The sequence below is a fragment of the Pogona vitticeps genome, chromosome 4, assembly GCF_051106095.1.
Source record: "Pogona vitticeps strain Pit_001003342236 chromosome 4, PviZW2.1, whole genome shotgun sequence".
NCBI classification, from domain to species: Eukaryota; Metazoa; Chordata; class Lepidosauria; order Squamata; family Agamidae; genus Pogona; species Pogona vitticeps.
In genome coordinates this window covers 119,888,497-119,909,359 of record NC_135786.1, presented here as the reverse complement: position 1 = coordinate 119,909,359, position 20,863 = coordinate 119,888,497, and the positions used below count along the sequence as shown (strand labels likewise).

The following is a 20,863-nucleotide window of genomic DNA, read 5'->3' as shown; positions in this document are numbered from 1 at the left end:
CCTTCGTGGCCTGGCCTTCTTTCCACTTCCTGTACATATCTTTTTTTGGTTTTAAGGTCCTCCCTGAGCTTTTTGTGAAGTGGCATTGGCCTTTTTTGCTGCCTCCCACCTTTTTTCTTGTTGGAACTGTTTGTAGTTATGTCTTTAGAATGTCTTTTTTTTAGAAATTCCCACCCTTCTTGGGCTCCTTTCTTGTTAGGATCTCCTGCCATGGAACCTTACTTATCCTTATTCTGAGATTAGTAAAATTGGCTTTTTAAAAATCCAACAGAAGTGTGCGGCTACACTCTGCTTTCGTTTCTTTTGAAATCAAGAATTCTAGAAGGACATGGTCACTCTTGCCTAGAGTTCCCCTTACTGCCACTTCACCCACCAAGTCATCTCTGTTGGTCAGAATCAAGTCAAGTATTGTACCCCCAGCCAGTTCAAATTGGACTTCTTTTCCCTGATCTGTTTTTCAACTGATCAGGAACAACTGTTTGAATTAAGCTTCAATTTGCTCATCCACGTCCATTCCATTAGTGACCCTAGACACTGGTTTTGAACTAAGACAGCTTCCTCAGATTTGGATAGAACACAGAAAGAGTTGGATGACATCAGCATAATGATGGCACTGAATTCCAGTACTCCATATAATCTCTTCCAGTAGTTTCATGAAAAAGTATGGAGGACAGAACAGAACCCCAAAGGCCAACAGTGATAACATTGGGCAGGAGCATCCCAGCACACTCCCTTCTGATTTTGGTCCTCCAAGAACTGGAGCCACCACAAAATAGTGCCTCCATGTCACATCTCAGAGAGGGTGCTTAGAAGGGACCCATGGCTTCTATAATGTTCTGCATTGCCAACAGGGACACAATTTCCTGTCCAATTCTCAGTGTAGATCACCCACCAATCACCAAAACTATATCTGACCCCTAGTCAGGCTGAAATAGATAATCTGATTTATCCAGAGATCCTTGGCACTGAGAAGCCATCACATACTCAAATCTCTTGTCTAAGAATGCAATGTTGGAGATTGGCTGATAGGTATGATAACATTCAGCAATGTTCCTACTATTGCCTCTTTTAAGTCAGCCAATATCCTGTCTTGATGTAAGGAGCAACATGCTCTCTTGGCCAGTGTCCCCAGTAACCTTTATAAGTCAGAAAGTTAATGGATCTTAAATGAATGGTTCTCGCCACTCTACATGTCACCTCCATCAGACAGGATAATGGGATAACCAAGGACTAAAAAGGGATCACATCTCTAGCGATCCTGTCCAAATTCACAGGCTGTAGAGACTGTGGGGTATCTCTCATCACTACACAATCAAGGGCCAAACTTTCATCCACCAAACCTGTATCAAGTACAACATCCAAATCAGAGGAGATCCAAGTGAGGGTGCAATCAGCTGGGCATTTGTCCTGCTGTTTGATCCAGGCTGGGGACTGACTGGTTTGCTCCATCTTTTGGTGACCACATGAAATATATACCATCATGAACCAGCCCACTCCTAATCAATACATACTGTGGCATTCACCCAGGTCATGAATATTCATATGCTATTTGCAGAGACCAATGGGAGTGCTGGAGGGGCGGAGTCACGAGGTATAAGAGACTCAGCAGCAGCAGGAGGAGTTTAGATAGACATAGAGAGGATTCTAGAGATAGAATCATGGTTGGTATGTGGGATCTGAGACACAGAGCCTCATGGATCCACCAGATTTTTACATAGGATTCTCCCCAAACTGCTGTCAAATCATAGGGTCCATCTATGTCCACAGACTACAACACAGAAACCACAGATCCTGCAGCACATGGCTTTGCTGTGGTGCAAAAACATCAATTTAAGGCATGGATTCTCATTGATCAGCAGGATTTTTATATGAGATCTGCTTCAAGCCACTGTCAAATCATAGTCCCCCATCTTTACCTACAGACTGAACAGTGTTGGGAATAATCCTACATAAAAATCATGTGGATCCATGAGGATCCATGCTTGGGGACCATGTTTTTGTGGTCTGGGGATGATCCTGCATAAAAATCATGTGGATTCCTGTTTTAGCACAACTGCAAAGCCACATACTGAAAAACCCATGATTTCTGTGTTTCCATCTGGAGGTACAAATAGGATCTGTGATTTGACAGTGGTTTGTGGAGAATCCTATATAAAAATCATGTGGCTCCATGAGGATCCATGTTTTTGTGCCATTGCACAGCCATGCACTGAAGGAGCCATGATTTCTGAGGTGTAGTCTGTAGGCATAAATGAGATCTATCATTGGACAGAGGGTTAGGGACGACTGCATCTAAAAATCATATGAAATCATGAGGATCCATGCCTTATATCCATGTTTTTCTTCTATTGAAAAGCCATGCACCAATGGATACCTGAATTGTCTCTTGTAGTCTGCAGGCATATATGGCGTCTATGATTTGATGGTTGTTTGGCAAGGATCCTTCATAAAAATCATATGAAATCAAAAGGATCTTATTTTTTTGATCTGGCTTTTACCTAGACCAGTTCTGAGGGCCAATTTGTTTGGCACAAGGGGAAGAACTGTAGGTGGGACAAAGGAAGCAGATTCTTCCTCATGCCTTTCTTGCTCTCCCTTCTCAATTTACTCATAGCAACAATTTCTACCCCTTTGTATTGTGAGATGGTAGATAGTATCAGAAGCAGAAATTTGAGCACCAGCAGTAACCAGGGTGGCAGTGGCAAGATTTGCAGGGAGGAGGCTGACAAGAAGTGGCCATTGTCTATCTCTCCCCTCTGGGGGGGTGTATGCAGAGGTGAGAGCGTGAAAGAGTTGTCTGGGGCTGGGATGCAGAGCAGGTGAGCAGTCAGGGTGAACACACACAGAAGTGGACAAGGGGAAATGAGAGAGGGAAGGGGTTCCACTCATGAAGGGTGAGCCAGCAGATCAGCCCACCATTCCCGCCCCCCACAAAATGATGAACCTGGATGATTGGACAGCTGGAAAAATAAATATCAAAAATAATTCACCCACTACATACAGCGATTTAAAATCCCATGTAGTCTCCTGCCCCAATAGAAAGCACAGTTTAAAATCAAATTATAACTTGTCCCATTAGGATGCACACACTAACATGAAGACCACATGACTACCACATGATTTTAAACCGACTTCAAATGCCCTGATTCAGCTCTTGATTCATTTCAATATTATAACCATGCTCTCATTTTAGTTAAGAATTTTCAGTCATAGGCTCTCTCTAACATCTATTTATGGACTAGGATCTTTTGTACACATATGACTATAGACCTTCCTCAGCAAGAGTCCACCAAAAAGTAACATTTTTCTCCTGTAATTAAAAAGAGCAAGCAAATGTATTCATGACTATTAAGGTCTGCTTAATAATGAATGATACATGTTCAATAAATATTTAAAACTTCATTTTTAGGACCTAAGAAGATGTAGCATCCACCCTTTGTTAGGTATAAGTCATGAAACCGCTGGGAGAGGTCATCAGGAGGTTTGGGCTGAGGAGTCAGCAATATGCTGACAATACTCAGCTCTACCTCTCGTTTTCCATCAATCCAGGTGAGGTGGTTTCTGTGCTGAACTCGTGTCTGGACCTGATAATGGACTGGATGAGGGTTAATAAATTGAAACTCAATCCAGACAAGACGGAAGTGCTGTTAGTGGGTGCTTCACCGGACAGGTTGGAGGGCCATTTCCCTGCCCTGAATGGGGTTACACTCCCCCTAAGGGACAGGGTCCGCAGCCTGGGGGTGCTCCTGGGCCCCAGTCTAACTTTGGAAGCCCAGGTGGACTCGGTGGCCAGAGGCGCCTTCCTTCAGCTGCGGAAATTATACCAGCTGCGGCCCTACCTGGCCGAGCGGAGTCTCATGACAGTTACACACGCACTGGTAACATCTGGTATTGATTATTGCAATGCACTCTACGTGGGGCTGCCTTTGAAGACGGTCCGGCGACTGCAACTGGTCCAGAATCGAGCTGCGCGGCTGGTGAGTGGTGGAGCCGCTAGAGATCACATCAAGCCGATTCTGTTTAATTTACATTGGTTACCAGTTGCTGCCCGGGCCCAATTCAAAGTGCTCGTTTTGACATATAAAGCCCTAAACGGCTTGGGCCCTGGATACCTGAAGGACCGCCTCCTTCCATATGAACCTACCCGGCAGTTAAGATCTAGCCAGGGGGCCCTTTTGAAAGAGCCATCCCTTAAGGAGATAAGAGGGAGGGCTTGTAGAGAAAGGGCCTTTTCAGCAGCTGCCCCTAGACTATGGAATGCCCTCCCGACTGAGATTCGTCTGGCGCCGACGCTGATGACATTTCGGCGCCAGGTCAAAACCTTCCTGTTCCAAATGGCTTTTAACTGAAATAACATCAAATGTGGGTCTGATGGCAATTTTTAGAATATATATTTTAATTGCATTTTAATTATTTTGCCCTTTTATTTTGTCTTTTTATTGTATTTTAAATGCTGTAAGCCGCCCAGAGACCTTCGGGTAGTGTGGGCGGCATATAAGTTAAATAAATAAAATAAATAAATAAATGTATTATTCATGTTCTAGGCAAATGTGGAGAGGCGGAGCCAAGAGAGAGAGAGAGGTTAAAAGGCGGAGCCTGAGAGGAGTTAGTCAGTCAGGAGTGAGTCAGTGAGTTAGTCAAAGTCAGAGAGGCAGAAGAGATAGAGATTGAGTTAGAGACTGGTTAAGATAGATAGAGAAGGTGAAAATTATATGGCAAGAGAATACAGTCATGCCCCAGTTGACGATTACCTAGTTAGATGAGGAAATCGCTTAACGATGAAGCTTTTGCAATTGCTTTTGCAATTGCAAAACGGTGTTTTATTAGGAAAAAACCGCTTAACGACGATTTGGTTCCCTGCTTCGGGAACTGATTTTTTCGCTTAACGATGATCAAAACAGCTCATCGTCAGTTCTTCAAAATGGCCGTCCACTGTGCAAAATGGCTCCCCGCTGTGTTTTAGGACGGATTCCTCGCATTACAGGCATCGGAAAATGGCCGCCCTATGGAGGATCTTCACTGGACGCTGAGGTATTTTGCCCATTGGAATGCACTGAACCGGTTTTCAATGCATTTCAATGGGATTTTTACTTTCGTTTGACGACGATTTCGTTCTACACCGATTTTGCTGGAACGGATTATTTTTGTCAACCGAGGCACCACTGTAGTATGTGTGATGAACTTGTTTATGAAAGTTAAATAGTGATTTGCTTTATGGGTACAAAGTTAGTCTGGAAAAATCCTTTTGATTTCTGTGTGTGAGTTAGAGAGGTAAAATTTCCAAGGACGGTTACTTTTGCAGTTTGCAAACTCTGTGCAAACTCTGTGCAGCTCAAGGTGACCTTTATATTGTAACCAAGCAACTATCTTAGCCCAGAAGGAGCAAGGACATAACTCTTTATATAAGATTCATGGGAAGGAGAAGAAAAAACAATTCCAGCATGAGAGGAGAGGAGGTTTTCCAGCATGGAGAGAGTTAGAAGATGGACGTCAGAAGAACTTTATTTTTGGAAAGGACAGTAAGACTGACTTCTACCTAATAGAATCTACAGTTTTGTTGAAAATGTAGTTTTACTGGAATTGGAGAGGTCAGCCTTCCTCTAATTATAATAGTTAATGGTTTGTTATTTTCATTTTTTATAGAGGAATTCCGTCTTTTGGTGATGGCTGGGGTTGGAAATAATTGATAGGTCTTGTTTTACTTGCTTAAACAAATTTCTTTCTAATCTTTATATTTTTCTAATAAAAATATAAAAATGCTAAATGTCTGGAAGTTGGCTTCTTGGATAGACCATAAGCTACAATAGTTAATTGGCTTATTTAGGTTGATATGCTCAATACGGCCACGTTTACTTAATGCTATCATTTGGGTCCTACATATTAAAGAGTGCTAGGAAGATTAGATTCCATAGAACTCCTGTAAGTGTTTTTGTTCTTTCTTAAATCGGGTCAGACTTGGGAGAAAGAGTGTTCAGCTGTCCTAGGGTAAAATTAATGGACCCGTTTTGCCTGGTAAAGGAGCTGATAATTCTGGACCCTCTCTGTCTCGTGTAAAAGCAGTTTCTTAGGAAACTTGGCTTTTAGGACAGTATGCACATCTGAAGAACCTCTGTGATTAATTAATTGGCTTCACTTCCATAAATAAGTTTTGTTTGCATTCACCATACAAGTGTCTGTTCAAACATCATTTATTTTGTGGATTGAGCTAATCCACTGGTGGCAGTGAAAGAAAAACACGACTGGAAACTTTGTGAGGGCACAAAATATAGGTGCCTCAAGGAGGTGAACATCACAGAAGCATATCTCCTTTTCAGATTTGTTCTAATTGTAAAACCCTGCAAATTGAAAAAATATTGCCAAAGACAGCACAGCATGTTAAACTAGTAAATCCATAGTGGGAAAGAACACATTTAAGGTACATTTTTATTAATGAACCAGGGGTGCAGGGAATGCTTATCAAATTTACAAATGACACAAAATTGGGTGGAATGGCAATACCCTGGAAGACAGAAACCAAATTCAAAATGAGCTTGATAGGCTGGAGCACTAGGCTGAAAACAAATTCAACAGGGATAAGTGCAAAGTACTGCACCTCAGAAAAAGAAACAAATTGCACCATTACAAGTTGGTTGATACCTGGCTCAGCAAAACTATGAGTAAGAAGGATCTTGGAATTGTCATAGACCACAAGGTGAATATGAGCCAACAGTGTGATGTGGCTACAAAAAAAAAGGCAAATGCTATTTTAGGCTGCATTAACACAAGTAAAGTTTCCAAGTTCTGCGAGGTACTAGTTCTTCTCTATTCAGCACTGGTTACTCATCTTGAGTACTATATCCACTTCTGGGCACCATACTTCAGGAAGGATGATGACAAATTGGAACAAGTTCAGAGGACAGCAGCAAGGGGGCTGGAAGCCAAGTCCTATGGGGATAGACTGAAATAACCGGGCATGTTTAGCCTTGAGAAAAGAAGACCGAGGGTACATATGAGAGCACTTTTTGAATACTTGAAAGGCTGTCATACAGAGGAGGGGCAGGATCTCTTCTCCATCATCCCAGAGTGCAGGACATGCAACAATGGGCTCAAGTTACAGGAAGCCAGATTTCAGTTGAATATCAGGAAATCCTTCCTGTTAGAGCAGTATGGCAATGGAATCCATGACCTTGAGAGGTGGTGAGTGCTCCAACACTGGAGGTATTCAAGAGAAGCTTAGACAACCACCTGGCAGATATCCTTTGATCTGTATTCCTGCATTGGGCAGGGGGTTAGACTCGATGGCCTTGTAGGCCCCTTCCAACTTCATTATTCTATCATTCTATAAACACAAAGGAACAAAAAACAACAGAGAAAAACAGTGGTGGCACTTTTGCACATAGCACCTGCTTAACGGACATTGGCTAGGAAATTGTCCACTGCTTTCTGTATAACTGATTTGCATTTGATTACAATTTTGTCTCAACTATACTGTTCACTGTACAATCCAGGAAGAGTTCATGGACTATTTTATGCAAAGAACAAGCTCTCCCCCTTTATGTGCTCCAGAATCAGCACAATCCTACATAGCTCTCTGTTCATTCACAATCTCTGGCCTGCATTTTCTCATCTCCTGTGCTGCCTTTAATTGCTAAATTGGCTTTAAAATGAAATTCTGAGAAGAGTCTGGAGATAAGAGAATGAGCCAGCAGCCCCTTCCTAGGCCCCAGTTCAAAGGAATATCTGTTTAGGGCTGGGAAGCAAATGGCAGAGACTTAACATGCTTCTGCATCAGTCCTCTGGTGCATAAGGACACAGCAGGGGTTGCTGGGAAACAGAGTCTTTGATGATCCACTCTCCTTGCTGTGAAGACTAATGACTTCAAAAAAGGCATGCTATCACTGATAGGAGTGCACTGAAAGTGCAATTAGAGAAGAGAAGTAAAGTTTTTGCCCATGGCTCTAAAAATAAATTGCTCTTTGCATTGGAGAATTTTAAGTAGGATGGATGGAAAGAGGAGGAGTGGGGCAAAACTCAGCAGAGCACAGATAATCCTTTGCCAAGGGCTCCTCCATGGTTGCCATCTCTCGAGACCTGGAACGTATCCCAAATGTTTGGCAATTGCGACTGGTGGGGGGAGTCTTGGCACTCCAAATCTTGGCTCTGCATTGTACCTGCACAAGCAGACACGGCACTTGGCTGTTATGGTCATCAGCGTCCTGAATGAACCCTTTCTTTATACCATCTCAATTTTTCTCTTGTCATTGTCCATTATAGAACTGAAGTCTTTTTCATGGTAACTGACTTACACTACATACTTCTGTCCGTACAGCATTGGATGGAGGCAGAAATATAGCAAGATATGGACAAGAGAAAAGAAATTTACAAAATCTGTTTACTGTTTAATTATAGCTGGGATGAAAATGAAAGAGCTAAAACAAGGCTGTACAACAGCAATGCATAGACTATAGCCCTCTGCAGACTAGTATCTGCACAGGAGTCCAAAACGACTTAAGTATACTGTCCCCCATATATGGCCAGACCCAATTACTGCTGCCACCACACATCGCTCCTCAAACACATACATACCCTTTTTTTATTATGGTATTGTATAGAGCAGGGCTATGGGCAGCTAAAAAGGTTCTGCACTCTGCTTCCACCCTACACAGATCCGAATTATGGCTTTCAACTGTGGTTTTAAAGCAGCCATGGTCTCAATCATGTATGCAACGGGTGTGTGCTTGTTCTTAGAAGCAGGCTGGAGGTGCTAAACCCTTCTTCCCACCCTGAGTTCACCTCTCCACAGTTCATCCCTGAATGTCACTAAGAGTGCAATCAAGTAGAGAAACAGGTTGCATATTGAACGGCATTTGGAATGCTCTGGTGCAAGCTATTTTTCTGGCAATCACACAACACAGGAGATTGTGAACCAGCCTGACACTGGGACTATATCTGGCTAGGAGAAAAGTGCCCAAGGAATGTGACTGCAAAGAACTACACAGCAAAAGGGGGTATGGATTCTGAACGCATCACCAGTGCTTTTGCTACCAAATCTAGCTCTCTCTGTTTTATATTAGACTGGCAAACCCTGGTGCTTGAAATCAATTCATTGCCCATGTCTCTCCTTTCCTTTACCCAAGCTTTTTCCCCACACAAGTCTTTTTTTCTTTCTTAATCCACTGCAGTATTCACCCCAATGTTTGTAAAGATATTGAAGGAGAGTGGGATTTGTAGTCAATGAGGACAAGAGAAAATTGAGTCTGTTAGGTTTCAAAGTGACATGACTAGAAGACATTGGAATGTGGTAAAGACTGAGAGTCTGTTTTTCCTAATTTACAGCTAGGCTGGTACAGAGTGAATCCTGATAAGCATGCAAGGTCAAGGAGGCCTAGTGTGAAGACCCAGGCCTCCAGTCTAATTGGGAAGGAGATAATGCACCTGCATCTCCATGAGATGGGTGTAGAAAATATGGAGGAGAAGGGATGTTGGGAGCTCTCTCTTAGCTTATGCCAAGCTGAAAGGGGAATTCCTGATGGATTGCATTATGTAGCTGGATGCTTACAGAATGTAGAATGGTAAGAAGGAGGAGGGGATTAGCCCACCACAGCTTAGATCTTAGAGTTTCTTGTTTTTAATGAGAAGTAACTGCTTTATTTAACTATTGTAACCTTTGAACATGTTATTATGCTACTGCTTAAGCAAAAGAAATGTTTCTATGGATCTTTATTTTATAATAATAAAAAACCTCATTGAGGACTAGTCTCCTGGACCAGCAGGGTTTGGCTAAATCCAGAGGAGTGGAAAGGCCATTAACTGGCTACTATAGAGAAGTCCTATTTAACTGAGCTGTTGTGAGTTCTGAGGAATCACAAAGCCCATGTTCAAGTACTTGCAAGGTACTGAGTAAAGAGCTTTTCAAGGGTCAGACTTGTCTATGGCACAAATGTTATGCACTACTGAGGCTTGAGGACTTACCTCAGTACAAAGTGATAGATTTGGGGCCGAAGAGACTCTCTGACCGAACGCCTTACTCTCCTTAGGGAGGTTTGGTCACTCACAATGTTTACTTCCATTCATAGCAAACGGAGCTTCCTTATATCAATTTCGTAATTACAGATAAAAATTTCACAATTACATTTGTCATGAGATGGGATATTTGGTTGAGAACTTGTACTGAAGATGGGTTATGTAGTAGTGAACAATGTAAGAGGGATTCCATATTGGTTCTCTGCATAGATGATTTCTGCAATGCTAACAAAATATCTGCTAGTAGGAGGATGGGAGAATGCTCTTCTGAAGGCCTGAGAAGAACATTCCACGATAAGAGAGATGGACTTTGTTGTGGCTTATTGCAGACCACCAAACCCAAATAACAACTGTTACCCATGAGAAAGAAATGGAGCAGAAAGTCAGGAGGTAAAGAAGGACTGTTTACCCAACGTCGTACCGTGATTGGATGACACCGTGAGAAGAGGAAGATAAGGGATATGCCAGCTAAGCTTGAAAAAGGAACTTTCACCTATGGACATGGTTTAGTTTGATCAGTACACTATGGATTATTAGGATCAGTACAATATGGATTAGTTTTTAGAGAGATGTGATTATTAGCAGTAGTAAAATTAATAGAATATTTCTTTTACAGGATTTTTCTTTTTACAGGATAATGATGGACTTTGGACTTTTACACTTATTTGGATTATTTTCTTCATTTTGCTTTCCTTATGAATTACCTTTTTGGATTAGAGGGGAGGCATCTGCCTTTCTGCCTTCCTAACCAGTTTTTTACTTGATTTCTTAGACTTTCGGAACTTTTGCTATTTTAATACTTTTATATTTTTCATGGATTCATTACAATTTTGTAACTAACCTGGAAAATGATCATTTGCATGCTTTAGCATAAACTGACTATTTCTTTATGGAATTTTCTATTTTCTTTAATAAAACAATGATTATAAAAATCAATTGGTCTCTTGAACAGTAAGCTGTCCTAGGTCATCTGTGAGGGTATTGCCTCAGCCAATTTTACTTAATGAGTCCTAACCTGTGGAACTTAGTATGTCCAAGGACTACAAAACCCACATGGTTTTCTATCTGAAATATCCTAAGGTACAAGAGTATTCTTTTTAGGGCAGACTTGTATGAGGGTGTTGTGCACAGGCCTTGCTGGGGTTCCAGGACTCACTCCGCACCATAAGGGTGTGCAAACTCCCAATTACTCTCTGTCCGCCGATTAGGTAACTTCTAGGGGGGACCTGGGTCATTACATTCAGCCATGGTTTACACTTAAAACAACATCATTTTAAAAGGACAGTTATGTCAGGTAGCAAATTTGTACAGAATTTCATGCTTTTTGATCTTACCTTTTCAGATATCTTTCTGGATAAATAAACACAGAAATGTTTGTAGGGGTGTGGGGAAACCTAGTTTAATCCCATAGATGGGCTGCCATCATAGATAATTTAGGTCATAGTGGTAGTCTTGGGAGATTCTAGGCCTCTGATGCAGCAAGATGAATAGGTGAAGCCCTGAGAAGGTACAGGTGATCTTTGGGTAGACGAGGAGAACAGAGGTGATACAGGTTAAAATAATGCCACTATTTTGCTACAAGATCCTCAACCTTGTTGGACACATTTTTCAAAACATATTCATTTCTTTTTAGGCTATTGTTATAGAGTAATGCTTTATCTTTTTTTTTCCGTCTCTAAATTATTCTGAGATAATTGGTGAACTTCTGAGAATTGCAGTCCCCAATTTTTTTTTAAAAAAAAAATCCTCACAGCTGGTCACAGAGATGCAATGGTTCCCACCCCAACACTTTTCACTTAATTTCACAACTTGGAAATATTATTCTTTTTAAACTTACAAACATTCCCTACCATACACCCCTCCAAATCCCCCAGTCATGGCTACTGGTCAATTCTGAAAATGTAAGCTCCTAAAAAGTGAGGTTTACACGCTCTAGTTCCTCCCCCTGAGACAGAGACCTGAGACAAACATGAATCAGGTAAGGAATATGATAGTATCACAGCTTCACACCATCCAATATGTCAATGAGATGAAGCCAGTGAGATTAGAGAATATTCCTTGTCGCAGGGCAATGAGGCCAGTGGATCCCAGATAGATTTTCCTGGCACTGAAGATGTCCTGATGCCCTTAGGAACCCCCATCCATTTCCCCATAACCAAGAGAGTGGAGGGACATACAGAACTTCAGGAAGAGGGCATTAATTGTCCAAGCTTCATCCCAGGGGCCATTTACAGCCTGACGGATGATAGTTTGTGGCCCCAGCCTTGCCTGCCCCCCCACAAGCGCCCACACATCCTCTGCTGTCAAGAATAAAAAAAGCCTCACCTTATTTGCTGGCTCTCCCCCAAGACAGCGCCTCTTGCACCCTCCATCTGGAACTGCAGCCTGCCAGCCAGCCCACCTGTCTGCCAGCTGGTAGGCTGCAGTTCCGGATGGAGGATGCAAGAGGTGTTGTCTTGGGGGACAGCCAGCGAGCAAGGTGCACTACCATCCCTTTTCCCCGAGCGCCCGAGCCGCCACCGTGCAATGTCTGAGAGAGGAGCTCGCTCCTGGTCCATCCTCAAAGAGCGCCTCCAAGCCGCCAACAGCAGCTGCCGCCACCTCTTCTTCCAGGGAAACAGCTCTCTGGCTCTCTTTCTCTCTCAGCACCCCCGGCAGTGCTTCCTCCTCCTGCTCGCAAAGTTTGCTCCTCTGTCATGGTGGGGGTAGCTGCTGCTGCTCAGTGTGCCTTTTTTGCTGGGGGCCCCTCAGAGGAAGGTTGTCAGACCTCCGTGTGTGTGTGTGTATGTGCGCGCGCGTGCATGTATGCACGCACACATCTGTGGGGCCCCCACCCCATTCTGTTTAATTTCATGGGTACGAATGGGGGCTTTTTTCCTTTGGCAAGACGAATTCTGTCAAGTTTTTTTTAAAAAAATTATGTCATGCCCTCCCCCCCCCCGGGCTAGGCAGTGGCCGATGCTTCCTCCCTTCTCTGCTTCTTCGTCCTGCTGCTGATGGTGACGGTGGTAGTGAAGAAGGAGCCAGAGGGAGTTTTGGCCTGCGACGAGGACTCGCACACCCCTCCTCCTCCTCCTCCTCCTTGGAGCCCCAGCCGGGCTAAGGAAACTCCTGGGCAGCTTCCTCAGGCTCTTGCTCCGCTTGGCGGAAAATCTGATGTGGCCCAGCCTCAACCAGACTCTACCTCCAGCGGCCCTCAGGTAAATTGAGTTTGAGACCCCTGGTCTAAAATCATCCAGCCAACTCCAGGAAAAAAACAGAATGCAGAGTATTAATTTGAAGCTCAACACATTGTACATGATGCCACTTAAGTAACTTATATAAATTGTAGATATCAGCCCAAATCCTGTTGTGTAGCTTCACCAGTGAAGATCTAACTGAGTGTGTGGGAAATTGTTCAAATTAGAACCTAATCACTGAGACAGCTTATGTACTAAGGAAAAAAGGGTTCTAGCCTGCTGGCATACATAGGAACGTTAAGTATAGATTAATTATTCCTTCATACCTTTTAGGCACACTATCGTAATCACAGTCATGGTGGTTACAAATGTCAATGGAGAGCAGAATTGGAATTTCCCCTTTACCCTTCCTCTGCAGGTTTATGACTGAAGTGGGGATTCTAATCCATGTTAATTAATGGGAGTAGCAGACCAGCAAATGTAATTAAATCAACATGCAGTGTAGTCTTACATGAAGCCAGACAAGCACCATAACATTGTGTTGCTGATGGTTAACTCCACAGGCTTCCTGTTCTCTGTCACTCCCCCACCCCCACAATGCCCAATGACATGGCTTTGGTAAGTGAGACCAGCAGTTTGAAGCTCTTTTGAGATACTAGCTTGTTTGGGTAATAGCAACCATAGTATTGCAGTTCAGATACAAGGAGAAATTATAACATTATCCCAGGACATGTTAGATCAATACAAATGAGGAAGGGAGAGGCAGTTTGCGCAAAGACTGTGATTGTTTTGGCTTAGCCAAGGTGGCATGTGCATCTATACTGACAATATTGTGGTGACCGGAACTGGACACAGCACTCAAAGTGTGGCCTCATCAGTGCGGTATAGAGTGGTATGATCACTTCCCATGATCTTGGTGCTATCCCCCTGCTGATGCAGCCTAGAACTGTGTTGACTATTGTCAAGCCAGGTACCTATCCAGTACCTGCACATCTGGTTTTCCTGCCTAAGTGCAGGACCTTACTTTTCCCACCAATGAACTGCATCTTATTGGATAGGACCAAATGTTCTAGATCCTTCTGAACATTGAGTCCATCTTCCAATCTTCCAAAGTATTAGCAATTTCCCCCCAGCTTTGTGTCATTAGCAAATCTGATGAGTGCTCCTTCAATCCCCTCATCCAGGTCATTTATGAATATGTTGAAGAGCACTGGGCCCAAGACAGAGCCTTGAGGGATCCCACTACACACTTCCCTTCACATAGATGTGGTTCCATTCAGGATTACATGTTGAGTGCAGTTGGTCAACCAGCTGCAAATCTATGTGGTAGCTGCACTGTCTATCCCACTTTGTTCTATCTAACGCAGAAACAGGTTGTGGTCTACCTTATCAAATGCCTTACTGAAGTCTAAGTATACTATATCCACTGTGTTTCCTTGGTCCTCTAATTTAGTCACTTTACCAAAGAAGGCAATAAGATTTGTTTGGCATAACCTGTTCTTAACAAATCCATGTTGGTTTCTAGTAATCGCCTTGTTATTTTCTAGGTGTTCACAAATCTGCTGCTTGATTATTTTTTCCAGAATTTTCCCAGGTATTGATATCAAGCTGATTGGTCTGTAGATTCCTGGATCCACTTTTCTCCCTTTTTGAAGATTAGAACCACATCAGCTCTTTTCCAGTCCTCTGGCAGTTTCCCCGTGCTCCAGGACCTCTCAAAGATTTCATTCAGTGGTTCCAAGATCACATCTGCCATTTCTTTTCATACTCTGGGATGTAAACCATCCAGTCCAGGAAACCTGAACTCATTCAAAGCAGCTAGGTGTTCTTTTACCACTTCCTGACCTATTTTGACCTGCTTCCTTTCCCCTGTCTCCCACAGTGCTGCTTTTGACAGGGTGGACCAATTGTTCCTTTTGCATTAATACAGATGCAAAAAAAAAGCAGGTCTGCTTTCTCCCTGTTGCCTGTCACCTTCTTGTCATCTTCTCCCACTAGAGGACCAACCATTTCCTTGACTTTCCTCTCGCTCCTTATGTGTTGAAAGAAACTGAGTCTTAGCTCATTCTGAGCCTTAGCCTTCCTGACTCCATCCTGACTCCATACAGTAATAAATCGGTCACCTCTATACTGTACCAATGATCTGTTACTACCTACAAATAGTAAACAGTTCCTCAGAATTCTAGTTAGCAAATAAAAAACAACAAAAGAAACCCTACAGATTCACTAACTGCATGGTATGCACCTACCTTGCAAGGCTATCACTACACATACAGAAACTGAGATTATTGCGCAACTAGATCCAATCTAATAGTGATGTCATATTCATTAGACTATAAAACTGAGCCTAAACAAACCAGTTTCTACAACTTTTTTCCATAAAGGAAACAAGCACTGTCCTCTGTGCTCTGCCACTAAGAAGCATCTCCAGTACTGTTCAATTCTTTAAGGAAATCAGTTAATGTAATTGTATGCCAACACGTCTGAGTCCATGTATATGAGAAGATAATGGTATAATTTGGTGACTCTGAGCATGCACAGTGTCTCTCTCCATCTCAACACCAAGCAACCACAGTTCCCCAAGGTACTCTTAGGATGGATATGAAGGGTTTCCAGGAACAAAGAACCAGACAATCTTGACTCCCAGCCTGCCCACTCTAAAAATCAAACATAAAATGTTTTTGCAGAGTCTGTGTATGGCAGTGGTTCCCAAACCTTTTGCACTAGTGGCTCCTTTGATTTATAGGCCACTGGCCACAGCTCCCCAATAAAATATTTAGGTGTGATGGGGGGCGGGTAGAAGAGAGAGAAGCCCAGCCTGAGTAATACTTCCATTTTACATCCTGAAAATAATTTATAATTATAGAATGTTGCAAAGTAGTATACTAATAAGATTGAGTTTCACCTCTCCCTTCTCCCCCCCCAACCAAAGTATTGTACTGGGCAGCTGTAGTCAGTGGCCAGTAAGGAGCTTGGTGGGGGAGCTGGAGGAAAAGGAAGGGAAGGAGCAGGGAGGCAAAGAAAGGGAGAGAGGGAGGGGTAGCAGGGGAATGAATGGAGGGGAAAGGAGGTAGTTTGTGCCACCAGAGGAAGTGGGTGTATGGCTGGAGACTAGCAGGATGTGGCCAGCAAGAGACAGGCTTCGAGGAGGAAGGAAAGAAAAAGATAAAGCAGAGATCTGATGGGGAGAGAGAGCAAATGGTGCAGCAAGAGAAGGGAAAACATGGGGGAAATAATGAAAAAAGCCAAATGACCCGGTTGGGAGGGATGCATGGCAGCAGTGGCAGCAGCCTGGATTGCAGAGAAGGCAGAGGACTGAAATAAATGGAGGGAAGGCAGAAAGGAAGGCAAGAGGGAGGGGAGGGAAAATTGAGTAGAAGGGTGGGCAGAGAGGCAGCTGTGGGAGTGAGTCAGGGGACAGAACGGCAGCTGGAGGAATCCCTTACATAACCAACCAGGCTGCCCCCCTCCTCACCCTCCATTGCTCTTGTAGAGCAAAATGGCTGGATTGGGGCTTCCTCCACTCTATCTTCAAACTATTAATTTTCAAAAAACTATGACATAAACATAAATCACATAAACCAAAATACAAATTAACTGTGTTGTCCACCACCATAGATGGGACCTCTTGCAATAATCTTCTTTTTCCTCCATCTATTCTTCTTCTTTTATTGTCCTCTTCTCCAGAACTGCGTTGATTCTTGAATTGGAGCTTCCCCTTTTCCTCTTGTTAACACATATTCCAAAAATCTGCCCCATATATCATAAAAAGTGTTCTTTTTCAACTCTCCTTTCTTAACCTTTAAATTACAAGTTAGCTTATCATTTATAGCTCTATTCCATATTCCATATTTCAGCATATATATTTCGAGATGACCAGATAGGCGGGGTATAAATAGAATGAATGAATGAATGAATGAATGAATGAATGAATGAATGAATGAATGAATGAATAAATAAATAAATAAATAAACCATTCATCCATTCAAAATTCATATTTTGATTTCCATTGCCTAACTACTATTAGTCTAGCTGCTGTTAATAAATTGGTAATCAATTCTTGAGTCATCTTATCATATTCCACATTCTCAAATACTGATAACAAAGCAATCTCAGGATTAAATTCTATATTTTTTCCACATGTGTAATTTAATTCTTTAAAGATTAGTTTCCAAAATCTTTGTACTTTTTAACGTTCCTACCACATATGAAAATATGTACCAATTTCCTTCTCACATTTCCAACAGACATTCAGATAACTACCATTACTCTGCCTCAAGTCTAGTTGGTGCAGCAGCAGCAGCAATGAAAGGCTGGGCAGGGGCAGTGTGGGAGACAGCAGAGGCAGCAGTGGTGACAGCATGCGCACAAGCGAGAACAAAGTGCTGGACCTGCAGAGTCATCTTGCTGCTGCGGCCTTCCCAACAGCCCTTGAAACGGTTTGGGAGGACGGGAAAGGGGCAGGATGGTGGGGGGGAGAGGGGGCAAGGCAAAGCTGAGGGGAGGTGTGATGAGTGCCAACGAAATCTTCCCCTCTCCTCAACCAACTCTTCATCTCCACAGTGCACCTGTAGAGGTTTGATGGCACCCCAGGTTGCTGCAACACAGTTTGGGAACCCCTGGTGTATGCTGATGCCATCTGGATGCTCAGCAATGGGCCATCCCTGGCCTCACCTCCCTAAAAAAAACTTGCTGGCTCAAGTTAACTTCTAGTCCAGAACATGCCACTGCCTCCCATCAGAACTCTGTTGGTTCCTGCTCTAGTGATGGGCTGCCTCTCAACCCTTACTAGCTTTCTGCCCATGGCATTTATAAGACAAGAATAAGTTCCCAGGAAACATTCTTAAGGGCATGCTACGTGTCATATGACCAAAACACCTACCCTTGGTTTGTGCCCCATTCATTCCTGATGCAGAGATGTTTGTGCACTGGATCCTTCATGTAACCTTCATAACAAAAGCATTCGCCTAGAAGTAGAGGAACAAACAAGAACAGGAAAGTGAATGAAAGTGGAAGTCAACTCAGGGCAGAAAATGTGCGTCTGAGGTGGAATTCATCATTTCAGGAATTGTTCGGAATGGAACCAGAAGAAACATAGGGCTTTTATACAAGTCTACAGTGAGGCTGCATTTGGAATACAGTGTATAACTCTGGCAATTTCATCTCAAAAAGGATATTGCTGAGCTGGGAAAAGTACATAAAGTAGCAAACAAATTGATCAAACAATTTGAGGAGCATGAAATGGCGTCTGTGGATTTCTAGTGTAACACTTGTGCCAGTGGCTTAATGAGTACATCTCTCTTCTACTGCTTCCAAACATAAGGAATTAAGACAAGAAGGTCTGTGTTCTAATTTGACAAAGGGACTCCAATTGAAACTCCTTACACAGCGAGTTATAAGGCTACTAAACAGGTTGCCAGTAATCTTACTTATAACCAATGTTCCTTCTAATTTTTAACCATGCAACTCCACCCCTCTTCTGTGTTGTGACCAGAACCAAAGGGGCTGGAAATACTCACATGGTGAGGGCAGTGTGTGCTTACACCTTAGAGGGAACCTTGCTTATAATTAAACTGCTTAATACATCATTTTATTAAAATTTTATAAAGCCAAATATATATTTTGTTAGAAACCTCTCTCAGATTACAGAGACAGGGCCTTAAGAGGGTCTGCATGCTGATTAGTTCTTAGGCCTTTTTAAAAACTTAGCAACTAGCATTACAAGCCCTTTCATCTTTAATTCATAAAGGAAAAAACTGCAGGCTTAAGCACATATAATACAGTAATAGTTAATAATTATGTCCTGTTGAGTCTCTTCCAATTTACAGTGACCCTGGCCAGGATTTCCTAGGTATGGAGCAGAGATGGGGACTCATGACTCACGAGTCACAGTTGAGTCCAACTTAAGTTGCACTGGTGACTTGACTCACACTTGACCCACAGGTTTTGGAGGGACTCGTGACTCAATTTGTGACTCATCCGTTTGTCTGAGTCATTTTGTCAAGTCCCTATGGGCCCACACCCCCACCACCATTGACCTACCTGTGGCCCCAGCCATTATCTTCAAAGGTAGCAGGTGCGGCTTTCATTCCTGGAGCCAGGCTGCTATGTGCACCCACACATATGCTGGCCAGCTGACAGGTTGGTGCATTCCCAAAGACAGTGGGCTGGCTCCGGGAATGGAAGCTTGGCCTGCTGCCTTTGAAGATGGCAGCAGGTGTATCAGCAGTAGGTAGGCTGATGGCAGGGGGGCAAAGGCAGGGCCAATGGTGGTGGTAGTAGGGTGACAGGAGGCCCAAGTCTTTTGGGTCCCAGTCCCGAGTCTCAAGCCTCAGGGGGGCAGGGCAAGCAACCTGAGACTTGGACTCGAGGCTTGGGACTTGGTACCAAAAACTCACATTCAGACTTGGGACTCGGATCCCAAGACTTGCCAGTATAGAATACCCAGAAGTGGTTTACCAGTCCCTTCTTCTACTCTAGGATTTTGCAGCTTGCCTAAGGTTACAGGGGTTGGCTCTTCCAATGGATACTCAATTTCTAACCTCTGGCTCCATGGCTAGCTATTTCAACTCACTAGCCATATGTAATAGGAAATGAATCCACTGAATATAATGGGACTTTCTTCTGAGTAAGCACACAAAGCCTCACTGCCTGTGTGGTGCATTCTGGACATGTGTAAAAGAAATGTATACATTGCATACAAATGTATGCTGCCCAGAGTAGACCTTTGGTCTAGATGGGTGGAGTAGAAATCAAATAAATAAATAAATAAATAAATAAATAAATAAATAAATAAATAAATAAATAAATAAATAAATAAATAAATAAATAAATAAATAAATAAATAAATAAATAATGCAGGATTTAAAAGTGGATATAAAGACATGTTTCTTCTCACATATCATTAAAATGAAATTGTTTGGGAGCTGGTACAAGGCTAAGAAAGACGTTATTTAGACAATGTATTGGAATTTAATGCTACAAGATACATATCTTCTCACCTTTCCACCATTCAGCCTAAATAAACACCTATTCAGGGAGTTGTCCTGATGAATACCTCATTCTCCAATTATTTTTGAGGAAACAACAATACATGCTTCTGTTCATTTCTTCTATATCTGTGCTCTACATATTTAATGGCAGCTGAGTCTCAAGCCTAGAAAAGTTAGTTATAGGTGGGGGAACACCCCTCCCTAAAGTTGCTAAACTGTTATCTGATTCTACAGTAGTAGAGAACACTCTCCTGGATGACATCACAGCTGCTTCTGAGAGGAGCCGTGGATACCCAATTCTTCCTCTTTCTCATAGTGATAGGGAGCTAACTTCAAAGCCTTTCTTTGGGCCAATCCTAATGGCATTATGTAACTATTGTCCTATCTGAACTGTCAACTACCTGTATGTCAGGATATTGTAATTTTTGTAGGCCTGAACCTGGATTAAATGTGTTATTAATGAACTGCCATTATGAACAGATGTGTGACTGCTGAGTCACTGTGACTGATGAAGAGATGACGCAATGTCTGAAGATGAGATGATACCCAGGTGCAGAAGATGATGTAATGTGTCCTGTGATTGGACTGAAGAAGCTTTGTAAATGTATATAAGAGAACAGTGTGTACATATCTTTTTCTTCTCTCTCTATCACTTGCTGCTATCCTCTATTCCGGTTTGTCTGATGATTG

At 42.7% G+C, this 20,863-nt stretch overlaps 1 protein-coding gene across 5 annotated transcripts in view; it reads right to left on the bottom strand.

Annotated features, from left to right (window-relative positions):
- The window catches only part of ASTN1 (astrotactin 1), a 448,149-nt gene that overhangs the window by 221,898 nt on the left and 205,388 nt on the right, over window positions 1–20,863 (bottom strand). For all 5 annotated transcript variants that reach the window (XM_078392393.1, XM_072998206.2, XM_078392391.1 and 2 more), the window contains one exon: window positions 18,064–18,148. In XM_078392393.1, coding sequence (XP_078248519.1) covers window positions 18,064–18,148 — 85 coding nt within the window. The remainder of the gene's footprint in view (window positions 1–18,063; window positions 18,149–20,863) is intronic.